Source organism: Crocodylus siamensis, chromosome 5, assembly GCF_052110815.1.
Source record: "Crocodylus siamensis isolate JL-2025a chromosome 5, ASM5211081v1, whole genome shotgun sequence".
NCBI classification, from domain to species: Eukaryota; Metazoa; Chordata; order Crocodylia; family Crocodylidae; genus Crocodylus; species Crocodylus siamensis.
Genome location: NC_143399.1, coordinates 173,947,686 through 173,968,538, shown reverse-complemented (window position 1 = coordinate 173,968,538; position 20,853 = coordinate 173,947,686). Strand labels below are relative to the sequence as shown.

The window sequence follows — 20,853 nt, the reverse complement described above, 5'->3', positions numbered from 1 at the left end:
TGAGCAAATTCTGAAGATAAAAATTTTAACTGTCATTTTTTTTCCACAAGAGGGTATGGGATAAAGTGGGATTCTAATAACAACAACAAAAATAAAATAAAATAAAACAAGCATTTTTCAATGCCCTGTATAGTAGTAACTTACGAGGTCTCAAAGAGGATAGCTATAAAAGAAAATATGACTAATTTCTTAGGTTCAATATACTGTAACTTGACTAGCACAAGTAATTCTGCTTCCTTTTCAGTCATGGAGATAGGTATAAGAAAGCTATATTAGTTGGCATAAGAATGCTATATTTTAAATGGATGTGAGACCCATATGATTGTTTGGGCCAGGTCCCTAAGTTAGTTAGAGGGAAGCTAGGAAACAACTGATGCTGAAAAAACTGTCTTTGCATTGATTTTTGCCTGCTAGCTTCTTACCATCCTCAAACCCTGGTCTGGTTGTCTCACAGAAAATCCGAGTGGCTTATAGACTGCCTGCTTTTAAGAATCATAAAGTTTCCTTCCTTCTCTTTTTCTTTTTCTAACAATTGCCTTAAATGAAATCCTGGAAAAATCTTTTGCCATATATAATACAATATTAATAAACTCTTAGCCATTAAACTATAGCAAATTTCTTATCTTGTCATCTCAATCATGCAATTACATAGGAAAGTTCCTTATTATTTATTTCTTTGGACCAAGCGTATACCCTCCCCACAAAAAATAAAGGTGAATATTCAGAAATCAGCATTTTCTACGCATTTTGTTATATAATCTATTATGAAAGTTTCATTAGAAGGCTCCAGCAGAAAAAAGTGGCCTCCAGGAAGTTTGTGAATAGTGGTGTCACCACTTGTTACATCCTTCCATTCTGAAAAAGAATCAAATATTTAAAAAATGTAAGAAATGTCAGGTAATACTAGTTTTACATAACCTATTTAAAGATTAATTGAATCTTTCTTCCACAAAAATCATTTTGGATCATATACTGAAACTGCATATTTCTATTTAATTTACAAGATGGTAGACACAGTTGCTCACCAGTTAACGTATTACAATAGATGTATAGATAAACAGAAGATGTAAAGCAGGCAAATTAATTACCTTCTAAATCACGTGTCAAATCTTCAGACCCATCAAAGCATGTTAGGTCACAAGAGAGAACATTTTTTGGTTCTGCACAACTGTGAATATCAAAACAGATTTTTTAAAGTTGTTTACATGGACACCTATGACTAAGCCCTGCCCCCTTCCAACAAGTTTTTTGGTTCTTCATCTTATGTTCTGAGTTTGGTGGGTACTTGCTGCCTTTTTTTTCATGGATTGTAGCCACAATGAAGGAGCCTTGTATGGGACGCACATATAATAGAACCTGGATCATTCATATCTGGATTGTTTGTAGGGCTGTGCAAAATTTTGACAGTTGTTTTGTTTCAGAGGTGTTTTGGCCCATTTCAGCACCCAAAACACCGAATCTGAAATGAAATAGAAGGCTCCAAAATGTCTCTGAAACGAAATGAATCGAAACCATCTCAAATGTTTTGGAATGTTTTGGAGGAGGGCTTGCAGGGAGACAGAAACTCAGAAGAGGAAGGGGAAAGGGGCGAAAGGACTGCTCTGATTGACATCTGTAGCTGGCCAGTGTCTGCAATCTGTCCCTGAGGTACCTTCCAATCCCAGGGCTCTGAGGGAGAGACGGCAACCTACTGTTATCCCACGTGCAGATCCAGGGGCCTGCGCCCCCCCCGGGAGGACTCTAGCATAGCCCTGCAGGCCTCCTGGGGGGGCGTGGACCCCTGGATTTGCATGTGGGATAACAGCAGGCTGCTGCTGCCAGCTGGGTTCAGTTGTTCAGCACAGCCTGCGCTGAGCACTGGTGCTGCCACTGGCCCCAGCCAGCAGCAGCAGCATGTTGTCGTCCTGCATGCAGATCCGGAGGCCTGCACCCCATGGGAAGAGTCTGGCACAGCCCTGCAGCCCTCCCGGGGGATACAGGCCCCCAGATCTGTACGTGGGGATGACAGCATACTGCTGCTGCTGGCTGGGGCCAGCGGCAGCACCAGCCTTCCCAGCACTCAGCGCAGGCTGCACAGCACAAACTCAGGTGCTGCCGCTGGCCTCAGCCAGCAGTGCCAGCATGCTGTCATCCTGCGTACAGATCTGGGGGCCTGCACTCACCGGTAGATTGTAACAAGTATCAACCTCTTGAGGGTAGGTGCTACTAAGCTAGTTAACCATCCAGGTAAAGTACGTTATACTGTCTAGCATTTTATATGGCTTCTGAACTATACCCAAAATATCTGCTGTTTGACACAATGGTTCTTGAATTGTTTGTAGTCATGGAGTTATGGCAGAAAGTGCCATTTTCTCATCCAGTAAAAATGAGCAAATAACTGCTGACATACTATATTTTCGCCTGGATCTTTTCATCAGACCCTACCTCATGTAGTTGGAAATAGGTGGAATCACTATCTGAGGACCCTGCAGTGTTTTGTACAAGAGGAATACTTATGTTAATAACAAAGGAAACTGATTTTCCTGGCTTGCTGTAAACCTCAATGGGACTAAGGATGCTGACAAGGGTAAGAGGCAGTTGGCCAAGAGGGAATAATACATTTTAGATTTCCTAGGGTCTTGGAAAGCTAGGCAAGGCCTTCCTATTGAACTCTGAACCTCTTGAAGAAAAAGTTATTTAAATGTACTCTGTGAAGAAGAGGAGAAACATTCCTCTTCTAAAAAGCTATTTAACTGGAGGTCCTGTGTAAAACTATAGGGGTGTTTATACACATGCTCAGGAGTGGGGGGAGAGGGGCAACATTTTAATTAGAGCAGCCTGAGAGCTGCTTTAATTAAAGCACCCAGAACTTCTTGTGTTTTACTGTCTCCATGCTTCAAAATGGCAGCAGTGACACTTTAAAGCTCATTGAATGAGCTTTAGATAAAAAATGCCCCTGCCACCATTTTGAAGTGCAGTGACGTTAAGACAGGAGACATGGAAGGCTGCTGGAGTGCGGTAATTGCCACAGTCCCGCAGACTCAAGTCTGCTTCAATGCACTAGAATTCCAGTGCGTTAGAGCAGCCTCCCTGCTTGTGTATAGGCACCCCATGGTGATTATTTTTACTTCAGAAGAGTGGATTATAGACACACCAAGGAAAACATGCTGAATGCAATTATACAAAAACTCTTATATGCTAGGAACAAAGATTCAGGGTAAAAAGTAGGAGAATCTGATGTGATAAGTCTCATATACAAGTAATATTTTTTTTAAATGTGGATAAACACTCCTAATTTCAGAGTGTACTATAACACGGTACCACTTACACAAATGTCTGGAAAACTGCAAGATCTGTTCTTACTGGAGGAATCAAGAGTTTTATAGCATCCTTTCTCTCAAGCCACTCAGGAGAAACACCTCCAAGAGATTTAATCCATGAAAAAATTTCTTCATCAGATACATCTTTTAAAGGTGGGACGGAAGGACGACTTTTTGACTGCAGGCATCAGATAAAACAGATTAGGAGTTTCAAAGAGTACATTTTTCCTGAAGAGTTAAGACTTTGGAAAGAAACTTAAGAAACATCTACTATATAGGGTTCTGTCCCATCATAGCACAGTATCATAATGACTGAGTTATAATTAAATGGCTGGTCAGCTTTAAAAATAACTTCAAAAATATTTTTATATAGGTAATAGACTTGTAGGGTTCCTACACATATGCAGGGAGGCTGCTCCAATGCTTTGTAATTACAGTGCGTTGAAGCAAACGATTAATCAACTCAATTAATCAAGTCTGCTCGAGCATGGTAATTACCACTCTCCAGCAGACTCCACAGTCACGTGTATCAGCATCCCTACACTGAAAAATGGCAACGGGGGTACTTTAACTGAAGCTTGTTCAATGAGCTTTAGTTAAAGCACCACTGCCACCATTTTTCAGTGCAGGGGCCCTGATACATGTAATGCTCTCGGTGCTTTAATTAGAGCAGCTCTCAGACCTGGGTAGGGGCAGGGGCAGGAAGGGGAGAGAGCTGCTTTAATTGAAGTACCCTCTTCCCCCCCTCCCCTGAAACATGTCTGTAAACACCCGTAGAGAGTAAGGGGTTGCCCTCAGATTTCCTTAGAGCAGGGCTGCCCCCAGGCTCCCACCCAGCCCTGTTCCCAGCATGGCTTCAACTGCAGCAGCAGTACATCTAGCTTCCCCTTCCTGACTCTGCCCCTACCCTAGAGGGGCAGGGCAGGGCAGTGCAGCATGTTGCAGCTTATGTCGCCAGGGAAGCCTGTAGCCCGGGTTGCAGTAAAGACAAAAATATTTTTTGAAATGAAATGAATGAATGTTGTAGTTTAATGTTTAATTTTTAGAATCTAATTTGGTATTTTTCTGGTTCCGAGATGGCAAAACCCCTTGCTGAAAGGCGTAATTCTAGGGGACAAGAGGAGGGACTTCTGGTGGCAAAAGGCAGAGGTTAGGGGCGGGAGTTCTGGTCCCAAGATGGCAACCAGGGGGTGAGCATTTGTCAAGGGGCAAGACTACCCCTGTGGCCCTCAATGACTTGCCAAAACTTGGTAAGCAGCCCTCCACTCGAAATAATTGCCCATCCCTGGTTTGAAGAGTGTGCTGAAGGTTAAAATGGTTATCTTACATGATGCACATTTATGTGGGGGATCAGGGAGGCACTTGGAATTTTGCCTGGTTTCCTGTTTAAACTGTAAGCCAGAGACCATAAAAGACAATATGAGACGTTCTATCAGCCTCAATTTAAGCTCCCCACTGATAATGGAACATTTTTAAATAAGTCATCAGATCCAATGGTTGTCTGTGTTCTATAAACTGTAATAAGCCCACATTGTGAATATTAGAGTTTGTGCTCTGGAAAGCCAAAACAAATGTTTATACATGATTATTATATAGCAAATATGTTATTTTATTTCACATTATCAAAGTTCATGTCACTTACATGTGGCGCGTATGCTCCTGATATGAAAAGATGTACTGGTTGTAGACCATACTTCTCTTTTAAGTGTACTGCAGTTGCAAAGCTAACATAAGATCCAAAACTGCACGAAAAAGAGATATTAAATTAATATTATTAAAAGCATATGGGAGGGGAACACTGACATTTAAACATAATTTAAATTTCAGTGTTACTATAGGAATTACATCTCAGTAAGCATTTTTTGAAACTACATATTGTACACTGATGTATTAAAAACAAGTTGTTATTAAAACAACAGAGTGGTTATATTAGGTAATTCACATTTAGAAGTTAAATAAAATTGTGCCTAGGTTTCTAAATCGCACCTTAGATGCTTCCATTTCCTTCACCACTTTTCCTATTTTGTTGTATAAAGGAAAATTTGAGTATTTTTTGAGACCAAATGCTCTCCATATTTGCTCATGATTGCCAGGTAAGCAGCAATAAGAAATAAACACATTTAGAATCTAACACTATAAAAATAATGATCACAACACTAATCATTAGGGCACCAACAAGATTTGGAATAAACGGAGTAGAGTCCCTCCTGTGGCACAAATGTCCTATCCAATCCTGATTAGGTACCATAAGGCCAGCTTTTTAGTGGGACCTAAAGATGCTAGTACATCTGCCTAAGTGGAGTAGTTGATAGATTTTCCTGTTGGCACATCAAATCATCTCACATCAGTGACTGACGCTGCCTAATTCTGCATCAATTTTCAGCCATGGTGTGAAAGGTACATTCCAAGCCTTCATAAAGATAGGGGCTATTGCAGGGTGATATGACCCCACACTCATTCCTGCCTGGGGCGGGGGTCGGACCTGATGATCTGTTTAGGTCCCTTCCAACCCTAAGTACTATGATATGAAAAATGCCAGTAATAATTTGCTTCTATGCAGATATTACTACAGTAATGTAGCCACCAAATCTTTTCTGAAAAGGGAGGTTGGAGTCTAGATAATACCTAAGGTTGGCCTTTAGTATCAACAGTAGGCTATCAGCCTTTGCAGTGATTTGTTTTGACAAAAGGATTCCAAGAGCTGTCAGAAACCAACACACGTCATTAACTAACTACAGGTTATGAATTCTAACCCCCTTCACCAGAATAATTTTTAAGGTTTTTTGTTTTTTTTTTTACCTGTGACCAAAAAACGCAAAAGGTTTTTCTTGCAGGTCTTTTAACAAACTACTAACAATATCACTAACTAGAGTTGTCATGTCTTGTGGACAAGGTTCTTTCACATGAGATTCTCTTCCAGGAAACCTTAAAGAGTACACTAGAAGGAAAAAAGGAATTAGAGTCATTTCAGCCCACTCTAAAGATCTTTCAGTTAAATTATACAATCCAAAATTTACACGCTTTTTATTTATTCAGCAGAAAGTAAATACAAATTACAAGTTGTATGAAGGAATCTTTGTGTGCGTGTGTGTGTTGTGTGTGTATTTAATATTGTGGTTGAAAAATAAAGGACATTATATGGGTTTCCGTCATTTCCTTTAGTTCTAAATGTTGCCTCTCTAACCTATATAGATTGTAAATCTGTAATAGACAGGTTTAAATATATTTCTTTAACAAGCCTTTAACATTTCCTTATTTATTTGGTTTATATGCTGCCCTTCCCAACAAGGTTCTCGGTGGCTTACAATAAAAGAAACAGAAACCTTTAACAGGACAACCACAAAACAACTCAGAAGGGGACTACAATATCAACCTTAAGCAGAGATCCCTAAACCAGTGAGGGCCAACTTTTTTGGCAGGTGTGCCACAGATTAGCCCCATACCCTTCTGAGTACCATCCTGATCCCTTTGCCTTACCTTAGGGGGCTCCCAATGAAATTAGTAGGTGATAGGTTTACAACCAACAAGAGAAAGTACTTTTTTAAACATGTTGTTAATTTTTGGAATTCATTACCACAGGAGCTGATGGAGGTAGTGGCAAAGCAAGGTTCAAAAAGGGACTGGACAAATTCATAGATGATACATCTGTTAATCTTGGAAATGTTTCCTCTAGTATCTCAGAACCAATAAATAGTAGATGTGGGTATTGAATAGTAGATAGATAACTCTAGAGATATCCAGTTCAATGTTCTCCTTGTATAGCATCCACTTCTGCCAGTGTCGGAGACAGGTTACTGGTCTAGGTGGACTGTTGGTCTGACCCAATCTGGCACTTATAGTTTCATAGTTTGTAGGGTCAGAAGGGACCTGAGCAGATCATCAAGTCCAACCCCCTGCCGTGACAGGAAAGAGTACTGGGGTCAAATGAACCTGGACCGATGTTCATCCAGCCTCCTTTTAAAGACCCCCAGGGTAGGGGCCTTACCTGATCTACTGCTCATTTTTCTACTCCTTCACCAAGCTGCTGCTCCACTTTCTGCTTCCTGCCCTGTGCTCCCTGCCTGATCTCATGCTCTACTTTCTGTTCCCTACCCTATCTGCCACTGTGCTGCCTGCCCTCAGCCCAACCTGCTGTGTGCCACACAGAGGCTGCCCATGTTGCGTGTTGCAGGTAGCACATGTGCAGCAAGTTGACCATCCCTGCCTAAACCATGTTTTAGCCTGGTTTCATTGCTAAATGCATGCCCAAATAGGAAGGTCTTATAGTGCTTCTGGAAGATGTCCAGGCTCAGGCTCTAGTGGGCCTCAAGGGGGAGAGCACTCCAGGACTAAGAAGCATCTGCTGAGAATGAGTGCCACATGTATTCACCAAGTAGACTTGGCTTATTAATCTACTTGCACGTGTATTAATCTTCTTGCCAGAGGCTGCTTTTGGTTGATTTTAAGGATCACAATGGGACATGAGCGAGAAGGCAGTTCCTTGGATACATAGGGACCACAACATTTAGGGCCCTGTAGTTCAAAACTAGCACCCTGAATTGTATCTGGAAAGCAATGGCAGCCAGTGTGAACTCTGGAGCACTGAAGTTTTGTGCTTCTGGTGGCCCATGCCCATGGTAGACCACCACATTCTGAACCATCTGCAGCTTCTGGATGGTCTTCAAGGACAGCTTTATGCAGCGTGCACTGCAATAGTCTAAACTCAAGGTTACAAAGGCATAGATCAATCTTCAGACAACGACCATTGACCAAGGCCATGAGTGCAGTCTGTGTGCTATATCTAGGCTGAAAACTAGACTGACAAGTCCAAGAAGCCAATGGCATCCACATGTGCCTAGAGCTGTTGGGCAACCCCTGCACCCTGCATTCAGTGACCATCCCCCAAAATAGGAGGTTGGATACAGGGCAATAACTGGCTGGGGAGTCAGCGTCAAGTGATGGTTTCTCAAGTAGGGGGCTGGACAATTGCAAACTTAAGAATGTCTGGCACCCTGCCCTCCCTAAAGGAGGCACTGACAACCCCCACTGGCAGTAGTCCCAATCTTCCTTGGCTGGCTTTTATAAGCTGGGGCGGGAGGGGGGTGGAGAGTATGGGTCCAATTCATAATGGGTTGCCTTCATCCCTCCAACCAGCACATCCTCTACACCAGTTGGTGACAGCAATTTAAAACGATACATTTAAACAGGACATAACCAATCCTCAGTCCCAAATTCTGACTTGAAAAGATTCTAATGTATACCTGGAAAATCAGGTACTATTTTGAACTGGTGCACAATGAATTAGGTTTGTGTTATTGTGGATTCCAAGTGCTCCAGGACAGTCTGGTTGGTCCTCCAAGCACCCTACATAACATCAGTCCTCATCTCATTCTCCCCTACCCACTCACCCACCATTGCTGCAACTGGCTACTCTGGTACATGGCCAGAAATCCACTGCCCCATTTTACCCTTCTGTTGGTACTTTTTACCAATGAGCTGCCTTGAACTACCTGCTCAATAGAAGCTATATTTCTAATTAGCAGTGGTGTTCTCACTTCTTATTTGATTGTAGCCCCTCATCATGTCTTGCCCCCAGCTCCTGGCAACCCCAAACCATGGTTCCAAGCACACCCCCTCTGCCCCTACTAGCCATCCCAAGTCAGACAAGCACACTGTGGGGTTTGGTCAATTGCTGAAACTTTACTGAATTCATGTTTAGGAGAGAAAGGAAAGCAGAAAAGTGAAAACACCACCAGCCATAGGTCACCCACCTCCTGGGACCTTCAAAACATGGATGGAAGCACTCCCCACCAATTTGCCCATTGAGCTAAGGCATTCTGGACTGGGTGCCTGCTTCCATCTCCTAGTGTCAGAGCCACAGCACTTTAACATCTAAAGAGACAACTGTTCTACCAATTGTGAACTGATTCCCAGTTAGTGACATTTGGGCATGGTTCAATTGTTACATGTAGTCACATGTTAGTAGGTACACATGCTTAGCATATGGGCCTCTGAACTCAGTTTGGGCCTGTAGATGGTACTATAATATAAATAACAAATAAGTACATTCTTAAACAGTATCAAGTATTAAAATAGTCTATAACATATCTTCCTTTTCTCAAGAATTACAAAGCATACTGATAACTTATTAGCACTGCCCATGAATACAGACTTCCTTTTTTGCAGACTTTTCCGTTTTACACATAGTAAAACTTGGGAACATGGCATTTACTGACATGACTTAATGTCCTTTTCAAAAGCTGAGTCTTCACATTTGGATTGTTGCCCCTTTCTTCAGGAAAACTGAGCATTGAACTAATCTGCAAAAACTGTTGTCTTTTACTAACCTTTTCTTCTGACATAGATTGGAAAGATCATATAGAAGCAGGGGGTTGGTTACATATACCAAGAACAGAAAAGTACCATATTTAAGGCAAGCCACCGCATAGGGAGGTGGGAAAAAACACTTTTTCAGGCTTTTATAATTTCTTTTAGCATGGTTAAAACAGTTCTGAACGTACATGCTGAGCAAGTGCATTTATTCAACAGAGCCTACAATTATTCTGAAGCCTACATCCCTAGTAACTTTTCTGGAAGTATTTCCATCTGAAACAAGACTTTTCTTTTACTTCAAGGAAAACTGGATGTGACTTGCACAACAATTCTCTGGAGGTATTCATAGTTTAGAAGACTGGTATTGTTTCAATGCTAATCTTCTCGCTTAGTGCCAGATTATATTCTTTTCTTCTGAAAGGTCTGGCAAAGGTCCACTAGGTCTCCTCCTCAGATATTTGCCTATGAACTTTTTTCAGTGGTGATGCACCATGATGGCTATGGGGATTACTTAACTGTAACTAAATGCCATTTTACTGCTACAAAGCCATTGTGTGACCCTGGGTTCTGTTACAAGGCATGTAGAAGCATGCAGATAGATGTAAATAACTAATTCATTTGGGGTAAGACAAGTCTCTGCCACTTTTAAGCCTACTGAAACACTTCTTAAAATGTTTCTTTTTGAAATGTTTCTTTCTTATTTTTGTTATATGAATAATTTTGAATAGACAGTCAAACTAGTATACCTGACACAGTTAACAGACTTGTTTCTGAAACAGTCAAACCTGCTTTAGCTTTGAGAAAGAAATTTAACTGAACGTAGTTATACTCGTATATTGCACCCATTCATCTCCTGGAGCTCATCCAGGGGAGCAAGGGGGTTGAGAGCACTCAGGACTTTCCAGTGGAAATCTTAGGAACTTTTCAGGAAGGGACCCATATATTCTGAATGTAATTAGAAAGATGACAAAGTTCTCTTTAACAGTACTGGGTACATTTTATTTAATATCTGACTACCAAGCATATTAGCATCCTATCTAGATACCCTGCCTCTATTAAATGACACTTATTATACCTGAGAAATCACTGACCTTCTATTGAACTGTTGAAGAGTGAGCTCCATTGAGCAAAATGGAAAGTTCCCCCTCCAGCCCAGGGAAAGCAAATCAGCCTGTATACTGCATCAGGCCTTCTGTGCAGACACATAACAAGCTTCTCCATGCTGAAACAATAAGCAATCATATTAGTTATTTTTAATCTCTTTTTTTGAATGTGAAAGTGTAGCTCGATTTAATTTAGCTTTAAACAGCAAGCTTATGGTATTATCTATTATCAAACTGTTAGTGCTATGCTACTGGCCCTTTAAAAAGAAAAAATAGTTTTATATATCTGTTTAAAAAAAACCCATCAGACTCATCCTAAAGCATCAACTTATGTTATTTTTGAGGAAATTATCAACACTTTAAGATGAGTTAGCATTTGGTCTGTCTACAGAAGCCCTGTACTTTAACTAGTTTCTGACACTGAATATATACTTTCTTGCAGCAGTCAAAGGTCATTTTTATAACATACCCATTGAAAGCTAAAGCATACACAAGGAGGCCAACCTTACAACTTGTTAATCATTACTAGGTGTTGTTCAGAGTGAAGGACTCCTGCTACCTTGAAGTGCTAGGTTGTGTTACTGCACAGCTGCCTCCCAGTGCTCCACTCAGTCTCCTTAAGGGTATGTACAGATACTTGGGGAGGTTAGGGAGAGGTTAGATCATGTTAAAAATTGTCAACCCAATATAAGTTAAGCGTACCTCCAAGGTAGTTTAACTTAGATCAGGTCTGGTAAAGGTCCATAGCTCATTTTCCACAAATATCTGAAATAACTCCTTAGGTTAATGTTCATGAAAAACAAAAATAAAGAAGTTAAAATATGATGGACCAAAATGTAACTTCTAATTGGTTATAAGAAACATTACGCTGACTGGGAAATAACTCAAGCACAGCATACTTTGGTCACATCTGCTGCCACTCTGTTGCCAAGACTAGACCACAATCTCGAGGACCAGTGGCATCCTCAACAGAGTACACCATACTACATATTCTGCCATCTGAGCCAAAAGTATCTGTACGGTACTGAGGGCAGGCTAATTGACAATGGCTTTCACCTACCTTTTCTGTAGAGGATATTGGGGAGATTTGTACACTGGATCAATTCTTCCTAGCAGATAGATCCAAAGACCTGGATCACTTTGAAGTGGTAACATAGAAGGTTTTAAAGCAAATTAATACATTAAAGACTAATAAGTCACCAAGACCAGATGGTATTCACATGATTTTGAAGTTCAAATATGAAATAGCACAATATTATATAAGCTTAAGCTTCATGATCTCTTAAGGCGAGGTGACATTCAAGATCAAGTGACATTTGTACCCGGCAATGCCACCTGGTTCATGGAGCTCCTGACATGGTTTGAAGCCCAGAAGACTGTGATCCACCATGGGCACAACAAGCTGCTGGATTTGATAAGTTGGGTGGAAGACAGGGTATTGCATGAACTGCCAAGCTATCCTCATGAAAACCACTGGAAAGGGGGCCTGTTCCAGGCAATAGCTAGGAAGCTGAATTAGTACTGCAGGTATGACCCATCACTACCACCATGGTTCAGGCAATCAGCTGCTTCCTTCCTTAGTCCTCTTTGCATTTTGAACCCCAACCAGGTGCCTTTTCTGAGTTGTGACCTTCAGCTACTAAAAGCAATCCTGGGATGGGGGAAAGAGCATGGAACATGCTGCTTACATGAACTTCATCAGAGAGTGCTGGATGCCTGTGCCTGTGTTCAAGGACTCTGTCTGTGACCACTTTCCATATATGTATGCCTTGGCAGTACGCTGCCTCACCATTCCAACAAATTCAGTGGATGCTGATCATGCCATCTCAGTATATGGACAGGTGTTCACCCCACAGGGACAGAAAATGTCTGCAAAAACTGCAGCTGGATGCAGCATGCTTGCATTTAATAACTACCTGAATTGCCTGTCCTAAGGTTAGCGTTCAGTTTCTGTAGACTCCTTTTTATAATGTCCTTTAATAAAGTGTATATAGTTGGTATTAGTTCATACAGTATATATGATTGTATATTAGTTGCAATTCTTGTTGTGTATAGCTTTATTTTAATAATACTTTGGTTTAGGGTTTAATTAAGTGCATATATAGTATTAGTTAATGAAGTGTATATAGTTTGGTATTAATAAAGTTTATATAGTTGGTATTAGTTACAATTCATGGTGTGCATAGCTTTATTTTGATAAGATATTTCATTTTAGAGTTTAAGTGCTTTACATTGCTTAATAATGTGTCAGTTAATGGCTTCCATAGACTTAATCTCCTGATTAAGCCTGCTGTAGCCATTAAGCAAATCATTGTTAAGCAATCTAAGTGGCAGTTAGGGCCATTTGGTAAGCTCCATTAAGGGGCAGGACTGCTGGGGCTCATGGGCCAATCAGAGATATGGGAGTGGGGGTGCGCCACACTCAGTCTGAAAAATGGCAGACAGCCCTGAGATCTGCCTGTGAAATCAGCTGGCTGACTCCTCAAATTCATGATATACCTCCTTATCAGTTCAATCTACACAGCTTAGACTAATCTGTGACAACTGAATCGATTCAGCTTTGGGCTTTTTCACACTGTACTTAGCTCTTATGTTTTTGTGTTCTTAATTGCAATCCATATGACATAGCAATACAACTGAATTAGACAAATATGTTCTCTAGCAATTAATTAATTACCAAATTAAACACTGCTAGACTCCTGACTTCATGCGGTGCCCAACGACTAGGGAGACAACAATCCAATTACTCATGGGTCCTGTTACTCATTAGCCAGACCAGGCAGGGAGGGACCACCAGCACACATTGCTCGCAATAGCTTTATTCAGAATGGAGACAGCTTAGGACCAGCTCCCAAAGAAACAACGAACCGGGGAGCCGCAGTGAACAATAGTTTTTTCCCCACGTTTATACACTTTGGTTTATACTCATTAACATTCATTCCACCTTTGTCCTTCCTGCTGTTCCACCTGTTTCTCCACCTATCTCAAGCTCCCCCTCTGTTTACGGTTTGCTTCATTAGCATGGAATTGCTTCTGCATTTCATTCATTTACATGTCTTTTTGTTAAGAGTACATATCTAAGACTTTGACTTTACTTCTTCGGTTAATGGGCGAACTTTGGAGGCTTTCACCAATCACCATTCACCTTTTCACATGTTCATCTCAGATTCTGTTACCAATTATGTGTTGTTTTTCACATTCCAGTCTATTTTTCTGTCTCATGTTGTACCATCTTCCACATTCCTAAAACATCACCTCATTCACAACACACAGACTCACACAGATATACTTGCTGCTTTTTCCTTAGAAAATGGTTGACACAGTTAAGATGGTTACTTAGCATAAGCAAATATCTTAGATATCTTTCTGCCTTATGGTCAACTGCTTTTGCTAGGCCACAGGTTTTATTCACCTACAAATCCAGTGCTCCCCAAAAATCTACATAGTGTTACCCTAACAAACATTATAATATACATTACAAAATGACTACACACACACCCTGGGTATAATGCTGCATGAAATATTATATTTCTATATATCTTTAGAAAATGTCAGATGCAGTTATGAAGCAGAGCAGGAGGGAAGACTGTAGGCTGACTCAGGTCTGGATTTTATTAATTCCCCCATAATGTTTAAATACCCCTTAATTTCAGTTTGTTTTTATGGGAATCTTATATCATACATCAATCCATCGAGGGTGTTGTGGTAGATTGGTTAAGGTGTTTTGCTATGGCTCCAGTGGCATAAGTTCAAGTCTTGCTTTAGACTCATGCTAGAGGCTGTCCCCAGTTGACACTGATATAAATGGTTAATTGGTCTTTCAGGCTAGTGAATACAAGGCAGCTGGACATGATACTGGCCAAAACACTTTCTTGTCTACTATTCTCAGCCAGGGTGCAACAGCATCCTGAGGTTTCATGAGATGTGTTTAAGGGTGCCAGGTAATATTAACACCATTAAGTGTACAAACACCAACACATGATTCACAAGCTAAAGCAAGAGATTTCAAATAGAAATCCATAATATTAAAAGCATTCCAACCTGTTGTGATCTTTCCGAGTTCCTTGGAAAAGAAGAATTGTTTAATTATATTTCTATAGTCAAGAAACTATTAAGAGGTAACAGATGACATTTTCTGAGGCATGCTTTAAGTTTAAAAAAGTTGGTGCACCTTAACCATACTAACCCAATGGACTGTTAGGCTCAGAGGGACCTTAGAATCATAGAATCATAAAAAATTAGGGTTAGAAGTGACCTCAGTAAGCATTGGCAATGAGTAGGGGGTGCACATGCACCCCCTGAGATTGGTAATGCACCCCCCAGTGAAAAGCACTGTCAAGACTGTTGGTGGTGCCCTTGGGTGGTCACTACTTGCCACCCCCCCCCACTGCTGACACCACTGGCTGCATCTACGGGCAGTTCCCAGTTGCTGCTGGCTGCCATTGATGTTGCCAGTGGCGTCTGCAGGTGGTCACCAACCACCAGTCAATGCTCATTACCCCTATTCCTCCCCGCCACTGACACCACCGCAGCCGCCTGCGGGAGCTCCCTGCTCAGCCTGCCTCTGCTGCTGACACTGCCACAGCTGCCTGTGGGTGCTTCCCGCTTGCCACCACCATGCCCCCACTGCCGACACCACCACCAACACCTGCGGGAGGTCACCATGCCCCCCCCCCAGTTTCTAGGGCATGCGGCATTCATGTCAGTAGGTCATCTAATCGAACCCCATGCTCAAAGCAGGATCATCCCCAACTAAATCATTCCAGCCAGGGTATTGTCAAGCCAGGCCTTAAAAACCTCTAAGGATGGAGATTTCACCACTTCTCTAGGTAACCTGTTTCAGTGCTTCTCCACCCTACTAGTGGGAAATTTCATCCTAATATCTAACCTAAACCTCCTTTGCAGCAACTTGAGACAGTTGCTCCTTGTTCTGTCATCTGCCACCACTCAGAACAGTCTAGCTCCATCCTCCTTCAAACCACCCTTCAGATAGTTAAAGGCTGCTATCAAATCCCCCCTCAGTCTTCTCTTCTGCAGACTAAATAAACCCAGTTCCCTCAGCCACACCTCAGAAGTCACGTGCCCCAGCCCCATCACCATTTTTGTTGCTCTCCACTGGACTCTCTCCAACTTGACCACATTCCTTCTATAGTGGGAGGCCCAAAACTGGACACAGTACTCCAGATGTGGCCTCACCAGTGCAGAATAGAGCAGAATTACTTCCCTTGATCTGCTGGCAACGCTTCTATCAATGTAGCCCAGTATGCAGTTAGCTTTCTTGGCAATAAGGGCACACTGCTGGCTCATATCCATCTTATTGTTCACTGTAATCCTCAGGTCCTTTTCTGCAGAGTTGATCCTTAGCCAGTCATCCCCCAGCCTGCACTGGTGCATGGGATTCCCCCATCTTAAGTGCAGGACTTTGCACTTGTGCTTGTTGAACCTCATGAGATTCCTTTTGGCCCAATCCTTCAATTTGTTTGGGGCTCTCTGAATCCTGGCCCTCCAGTGTCTCTACTACACCCTGCAACTTGGTGTCATCCACAAATTTGCTGAGGGTGCAATCCATCCCATCTTCCAGATCATTAATGAAGATGCTGAATAAAATGGGCCCAGGACCCACCCCTGGGGCACTCCACTTGATACCAGCTGCCAACTAGACATTGAGCTAGTGATTACGACCCATTAAGCCCAACAATCCAGCCAGCTTTCTATCCACCTTACAACCCATCCATCCAAGCCATACTTCCTCAGCTTGCTTGCAAGAATGCTGTGGGAGATGGTGACCGGAAGGGGCAGGGCTGACCACCATAAAACAGACAGGAGGCTGTGGGGGGCTCTCTCTCTCTCTCCCTCCCTCTCCTGACCGGCAGCTGGATCGAAGGGGAACAGTTAGGCTGAGGAAAAGAGCTTGACCCTGAAAGGGTAAAAAGGAGAAAGGCCTGGAGCCATTAGTTACAGGTGCGATATGGTGTGGATTAGAGAATGCTTGTCAGAGAGAACACTTTAGCCGGGAGGCTTATGTTTGAGTTACAGCCGATTGGCTTGTGTTATTATGTTGGTTGCTTGTGTTCACTGTTTACCGGAGGACTGAGTGAGGCTGTAGGGGTGGAGGAGGCCTCATAGGAGCTCCACAGTAGCGTGGGGGTTCCGGGCGCCGGAGAGGGCACAGAGACTGGGGGCTAGGCACGGCTACAGCCACCTGAGCCCTGATAGTGGGAAGCCCCAGTGGAGCACAAGACCTGAGAAGGGGGTCTGGGGGCCAGGCATGGCTACAGCCACCTGAGCCCCAATTGTGGGAGGCCCCAGTGTGGGTGGGAATCGCAAGCTGAGGCCCTGGTATAGGCGCAAGCACGGAGAAGGGCCCCAGTGCAGGCAGCAACCGCGAGACAAGCTAGGGAGTGTCCGTGGGGCGCGGGTAACTGCGAGAAGCCCTAGAGGCGAGAGGGGGCAATGAGAAGCCCCAGAGGTGAGCCAGGGGGCACCCGTGAGGGCGCCAAGAGAAGAGAATTGACTAGACAATGTCCAGTACATCTGCGAGGCTTGGGGCGTGGTATCAGGGGTGGTAGGAGCCACGCGTAGCCCCTAAGGGTAGAGTGCACTGGGGCAACCAGGATAGAGCATTGGCCAAGATATACCAGGGCATCGTGTCAACGTAGACAGAAAAGGCAGCCTCCCCTAAACACTAAGAACATCAAAGATGTGGCGGGCGAGATGGTGAGGGTGCGTGGTGATACCAACTTGGCACGGTAGGGGGTGCTAGGCGAGTTCACGCCACCCCTAGTTCCCACCCTGTCACAGATCAAGGCCTCCTCAGTGAGGGAGGGAGTGGGGCAGAGGCAGGGGCAGGGGCTTGCGTGAATGGACCCCCAGGGTTTGGTGGGTCATGGGATGCTTGGAGCCAGGACGGCTCGTCCAGGGTTCCTGCCACTGGCAAAGGCCCAGGGGTCATGTGCCCCCAGATCTGTGTATGGGGCAGGCTGTCACTGTGGTCTGGGCTTTGCATCCTGTGCACAGCAGACACTCTCCAGGGCAGCAGCAGCAAGGCTCAGAGTCCAGCCCACAGTGGCAGCCCACCCTATGCACAGATCTGGGAGGCACGTTCTCCCTGGGCTTCCCCTGGGGTGCGCACATCCCAGGAACCCCAACATTGCCCTGAACAAACCACCCGCGTCCTGAGAGTCCCACGACCCGCCCCAGCCACAGGGCCCCATTCACCTCAGCCCCTGTCCCCTCCTCTGCCCCACTCCCCGTCACCATGGGGGCCCCCATCTGCCCCCCCCCACACTTCCCTGTGACAAACTTAACTGCTGGGAGGTGGGGGTGGGGTACATGCACATGGGCTAGCACGCAAATGCTTAGCCTCCCCAAATATATTTTCTCCTTCCACCTATGACATGCATAAAATGTATCCAGGACCTACAACCAGTGCAGTATGCAGCCTCTAGTTGCTCTGAAGTTGAACAACCCTGTACTAAAGCAAGGACTCTACCAGATTATAGAATATACTTTGATTTCATATATTGAAACTTGAAGAGCACATCATGCAGAAGGGAAAAGTTTTTAGATGCTTCAGGAGAGGTAAACTGATTAGAGTTAAAGAGATATCAGTGCTATTTTACTAGGCACTGGAGATTACATGGTATGGTGCTGGCAATAGCAGAGGACTGGACATAGTGACGGGGGGATGGATACCTTCCAGTCCAACTTTTTAGTTACTCTGTAAGAACACGGCTTGAATGCTAACTGCAATGTTACAATTACAATGCCTTGGTAAACAATTCTTTTAATAAAAAGCAGTTTCATTTTACAAGTACACTGTATTCTCATTACTGTTGTTGCAGTTTTAAGGCAAGATAGGCTGAGATTAACAGGAAAACAAAGCAATACCTGAAAACAGCAGGCAGGAATCCTGGAGCAACTCAGATTACTGGAAAACAGGGTGTTCAGATCTTCAGAAAGAACCAAAAAACCTGTGCAAGCCTGTACAAGCATGAAAACAGTAGGAACACAACTTAATTCTAGGGACAAAGCTTACTATGTTGGGCAGAGATAAGTACATAAAAGTAAACCATTTTTCTAAGTTACTGGGGAAAAAGAATAAGGAGTGAGGCAGTGTTACCAAGACCAATGGCTAAAGCTCTGGAATAGTTGATAAAGCTGCTTCTGAGGAGTACAGAATGAAATTATAACGAGGCCTTCCTCCCCACCCCCCCCAAACAAAACCCAAAAAACCAAACCAGAACAAAACAAAACCACAAAAAAGAAAAAGGAACAGATGCTTATATTACAAAGCTAAAAACTGTCATTTAGGTTCAACTTTGGAGAAATAATTAACTAGTAACAGGATTGTTTGCTTCTGATTTTTAATAAAGATTAAGGAGCGAGGGAACTAAATCAATGCTTTCAGTTATCACAGACAGCTGAAATGTCCAGGAAAGAATTCAGACAATGACACTCACTAGTGCAGAACAAGTACATATGTTCAAGGCTAAGGAAGGCAGGATACAGAACAGACCAGCTGTAAATGCAGGGAACATGGTTCACTTTACCATGGAAAGCAGGAAGAAAGAATAATGCTCAGCACAGAGGCAAGGGTCAAGGGAAAAAGAACTATTTTGTGTCTCAATTCTGCAGCTACTACACAAAAAAAAGCAGAAGTAATGGATCATAATAAAGTCTGTACTGTGACTTTAGCAGACCCAGAGATTCTCAGTGCACATGCATTACAGAAGACACTGCCGTCCATTCAGCTGACATACTTTTATCTAATGGCATTAGATCAGTGATCTGCTCATTCCTGCTGGATTGCACAGTCAACTACAATGTAACCTCAGCAATGACAACAAGAATAGAAAAGTAAGATCAAATGCTAGTTGTATTTATACAGAATAAAACATCCTCAGATGAAGCTACACTTATTATTTATCTAATTATGACAACATAATCTTAATATATTTTTGGCCTCAATAAGGGTAAAAGTAATATAACGCAGACCACAGAGCAAACATGAAAGGTAAGGGATATTGGGATAGTTAAACATCCATTCCACAACTACAATAAGATTAACAGTTTGGCAATGTTTTTTCCTAATCCCCTCTTTTTTTTAAATACTCTGACTGTAAATTCCTTGTGCATTACATGAATGATAACACAACATAAATAAATTAAAGATTAAAACTAATAATTTAAAAATGTGCTTCCCAAAACCTTTTTTTGGATCTATGTAGCTTTATATTCCTTTCCAATTTACAAAAAGTCTCTCACCCTTCTAGAGGTTTCTTGTTGGGTTGGGCTATTCACAGCTGTTACTAGATGTAAGCTGCGTCTGGTAGCAATCTTTTTTTCTTCAGGATAAACCCACCAAATTGTTTTCATGTAGATGGTATTTTGTAAAGAACCTGATGTTCTTGTCAGTGAGTTGTCGAGGCACCAGCTGGTAACTCTTATTATTTACTTGACTTTTCAGCCAGCCTACCAAAAATGAAGACATCACTTAATTGGGCTGTTTCTTTTGCTGGCTTGAATTCTTGTTGGGTTTGGATCGTCCATATATTTATTCATGTAGCACGTCTGGGCAAGTAAAGTCTAATTAATAATGCAGCTCTTACGAAACTGTGGTTCCTAAGTTTTAATTCTCCTGCGGAACACAGGAAATTTCAACAGCTTGATGAAGAACTCTCCCAATGTGGAAACTATAGAGCTGGGATATGTGGCACTCTCATGCCCTTTTGTGGCATCTGGCATCCTGCAAGCAGCAAGTTATCCTTAAATTGGAACAATTCTTTAATTCCTCCAAATCGTCTTTGCAGTTGCAGAAGTTCAGTTTTGCCTCTACAGAATCCAAAGGCATAATTTCAATTGATTTGAGTGACAGTAGAAGGGCCCATGCTTGTTCTGAGAAATATTCAATTTGTTCTGCAAGACTTCAAAGCTTATAGAGCTAAGAGACTAAAACAAGCTCATACTATCTCTAAACACTTTGTTTTATGGGAACAGAAAAACCAACTTTGCTAATTTTACCCGGTAAATTCTGAACATTGAATGAAAAATTTAATTTCTTTGAAAAGGGGCTTCTTAAAATATAAGAAATCTGACTATGGGAGCTCTAAATGATAAACATAAAACATAAATCAAAT

General features: G+C 42.6%; 1 protein-coding gene across 1 annotated transcript; it reads right to left on the bottom strand.

Annotated features, from left to right (window-relative positions):
- Positions 1–75: 75 nt before the first annotated feature.
- OLAH (oleoyl-ACP hydrolase) lies at positions 76–20,084 on the bottom strand. Its single transcript, XM_090047185.1, has 8 exons — positions 19,982–20,084; positions 18,605–18,697; positions 10,703–10,833; positions 6,099–6,237; positions 4,942–5,041; positions 3,308–3,477; positions 1,089–1,168; positions 76–855 (listed from the first exon to the last, which is right to left on the bottom strand). Exons 3-8 carry the CDS (start codon positions 10,830–10,832, stop codon positions 722–724), a joined length of 753 nt encoding a protein of 250 aa, XP_089903311.1. The 5' UTR covers position 10,833; positions 18,605–18,697; positions 19,982–20,084; the 3' UTR covers positions 76–721.
- Positions 20,085–20,853: the final 769 nt, after the last annotated feature.

Coding starts and splice junctions, on each gene's coding strand:
- OLAH (XM_090047185.1), bottom strand. CDS start 10,832: ATGGAGAAGCTTGTTATGTGTCTGCACAGAAGGCCTGATGCAGTATAC. Junction 6,238..10,702: donor CTTCAACAGTTCAATAGAAG/GTCAGTGATTTC, acceptor TTTTCCTTCTAG/TGTACTCTTTAAGGTTTCCT. Junction 856..1,088: donor TTTGACACGTGATTTAGAAG/GTAATTAATTTG, acceptor ATTCTTTTTCAG/AATGGAAGGATGTAACAAGT.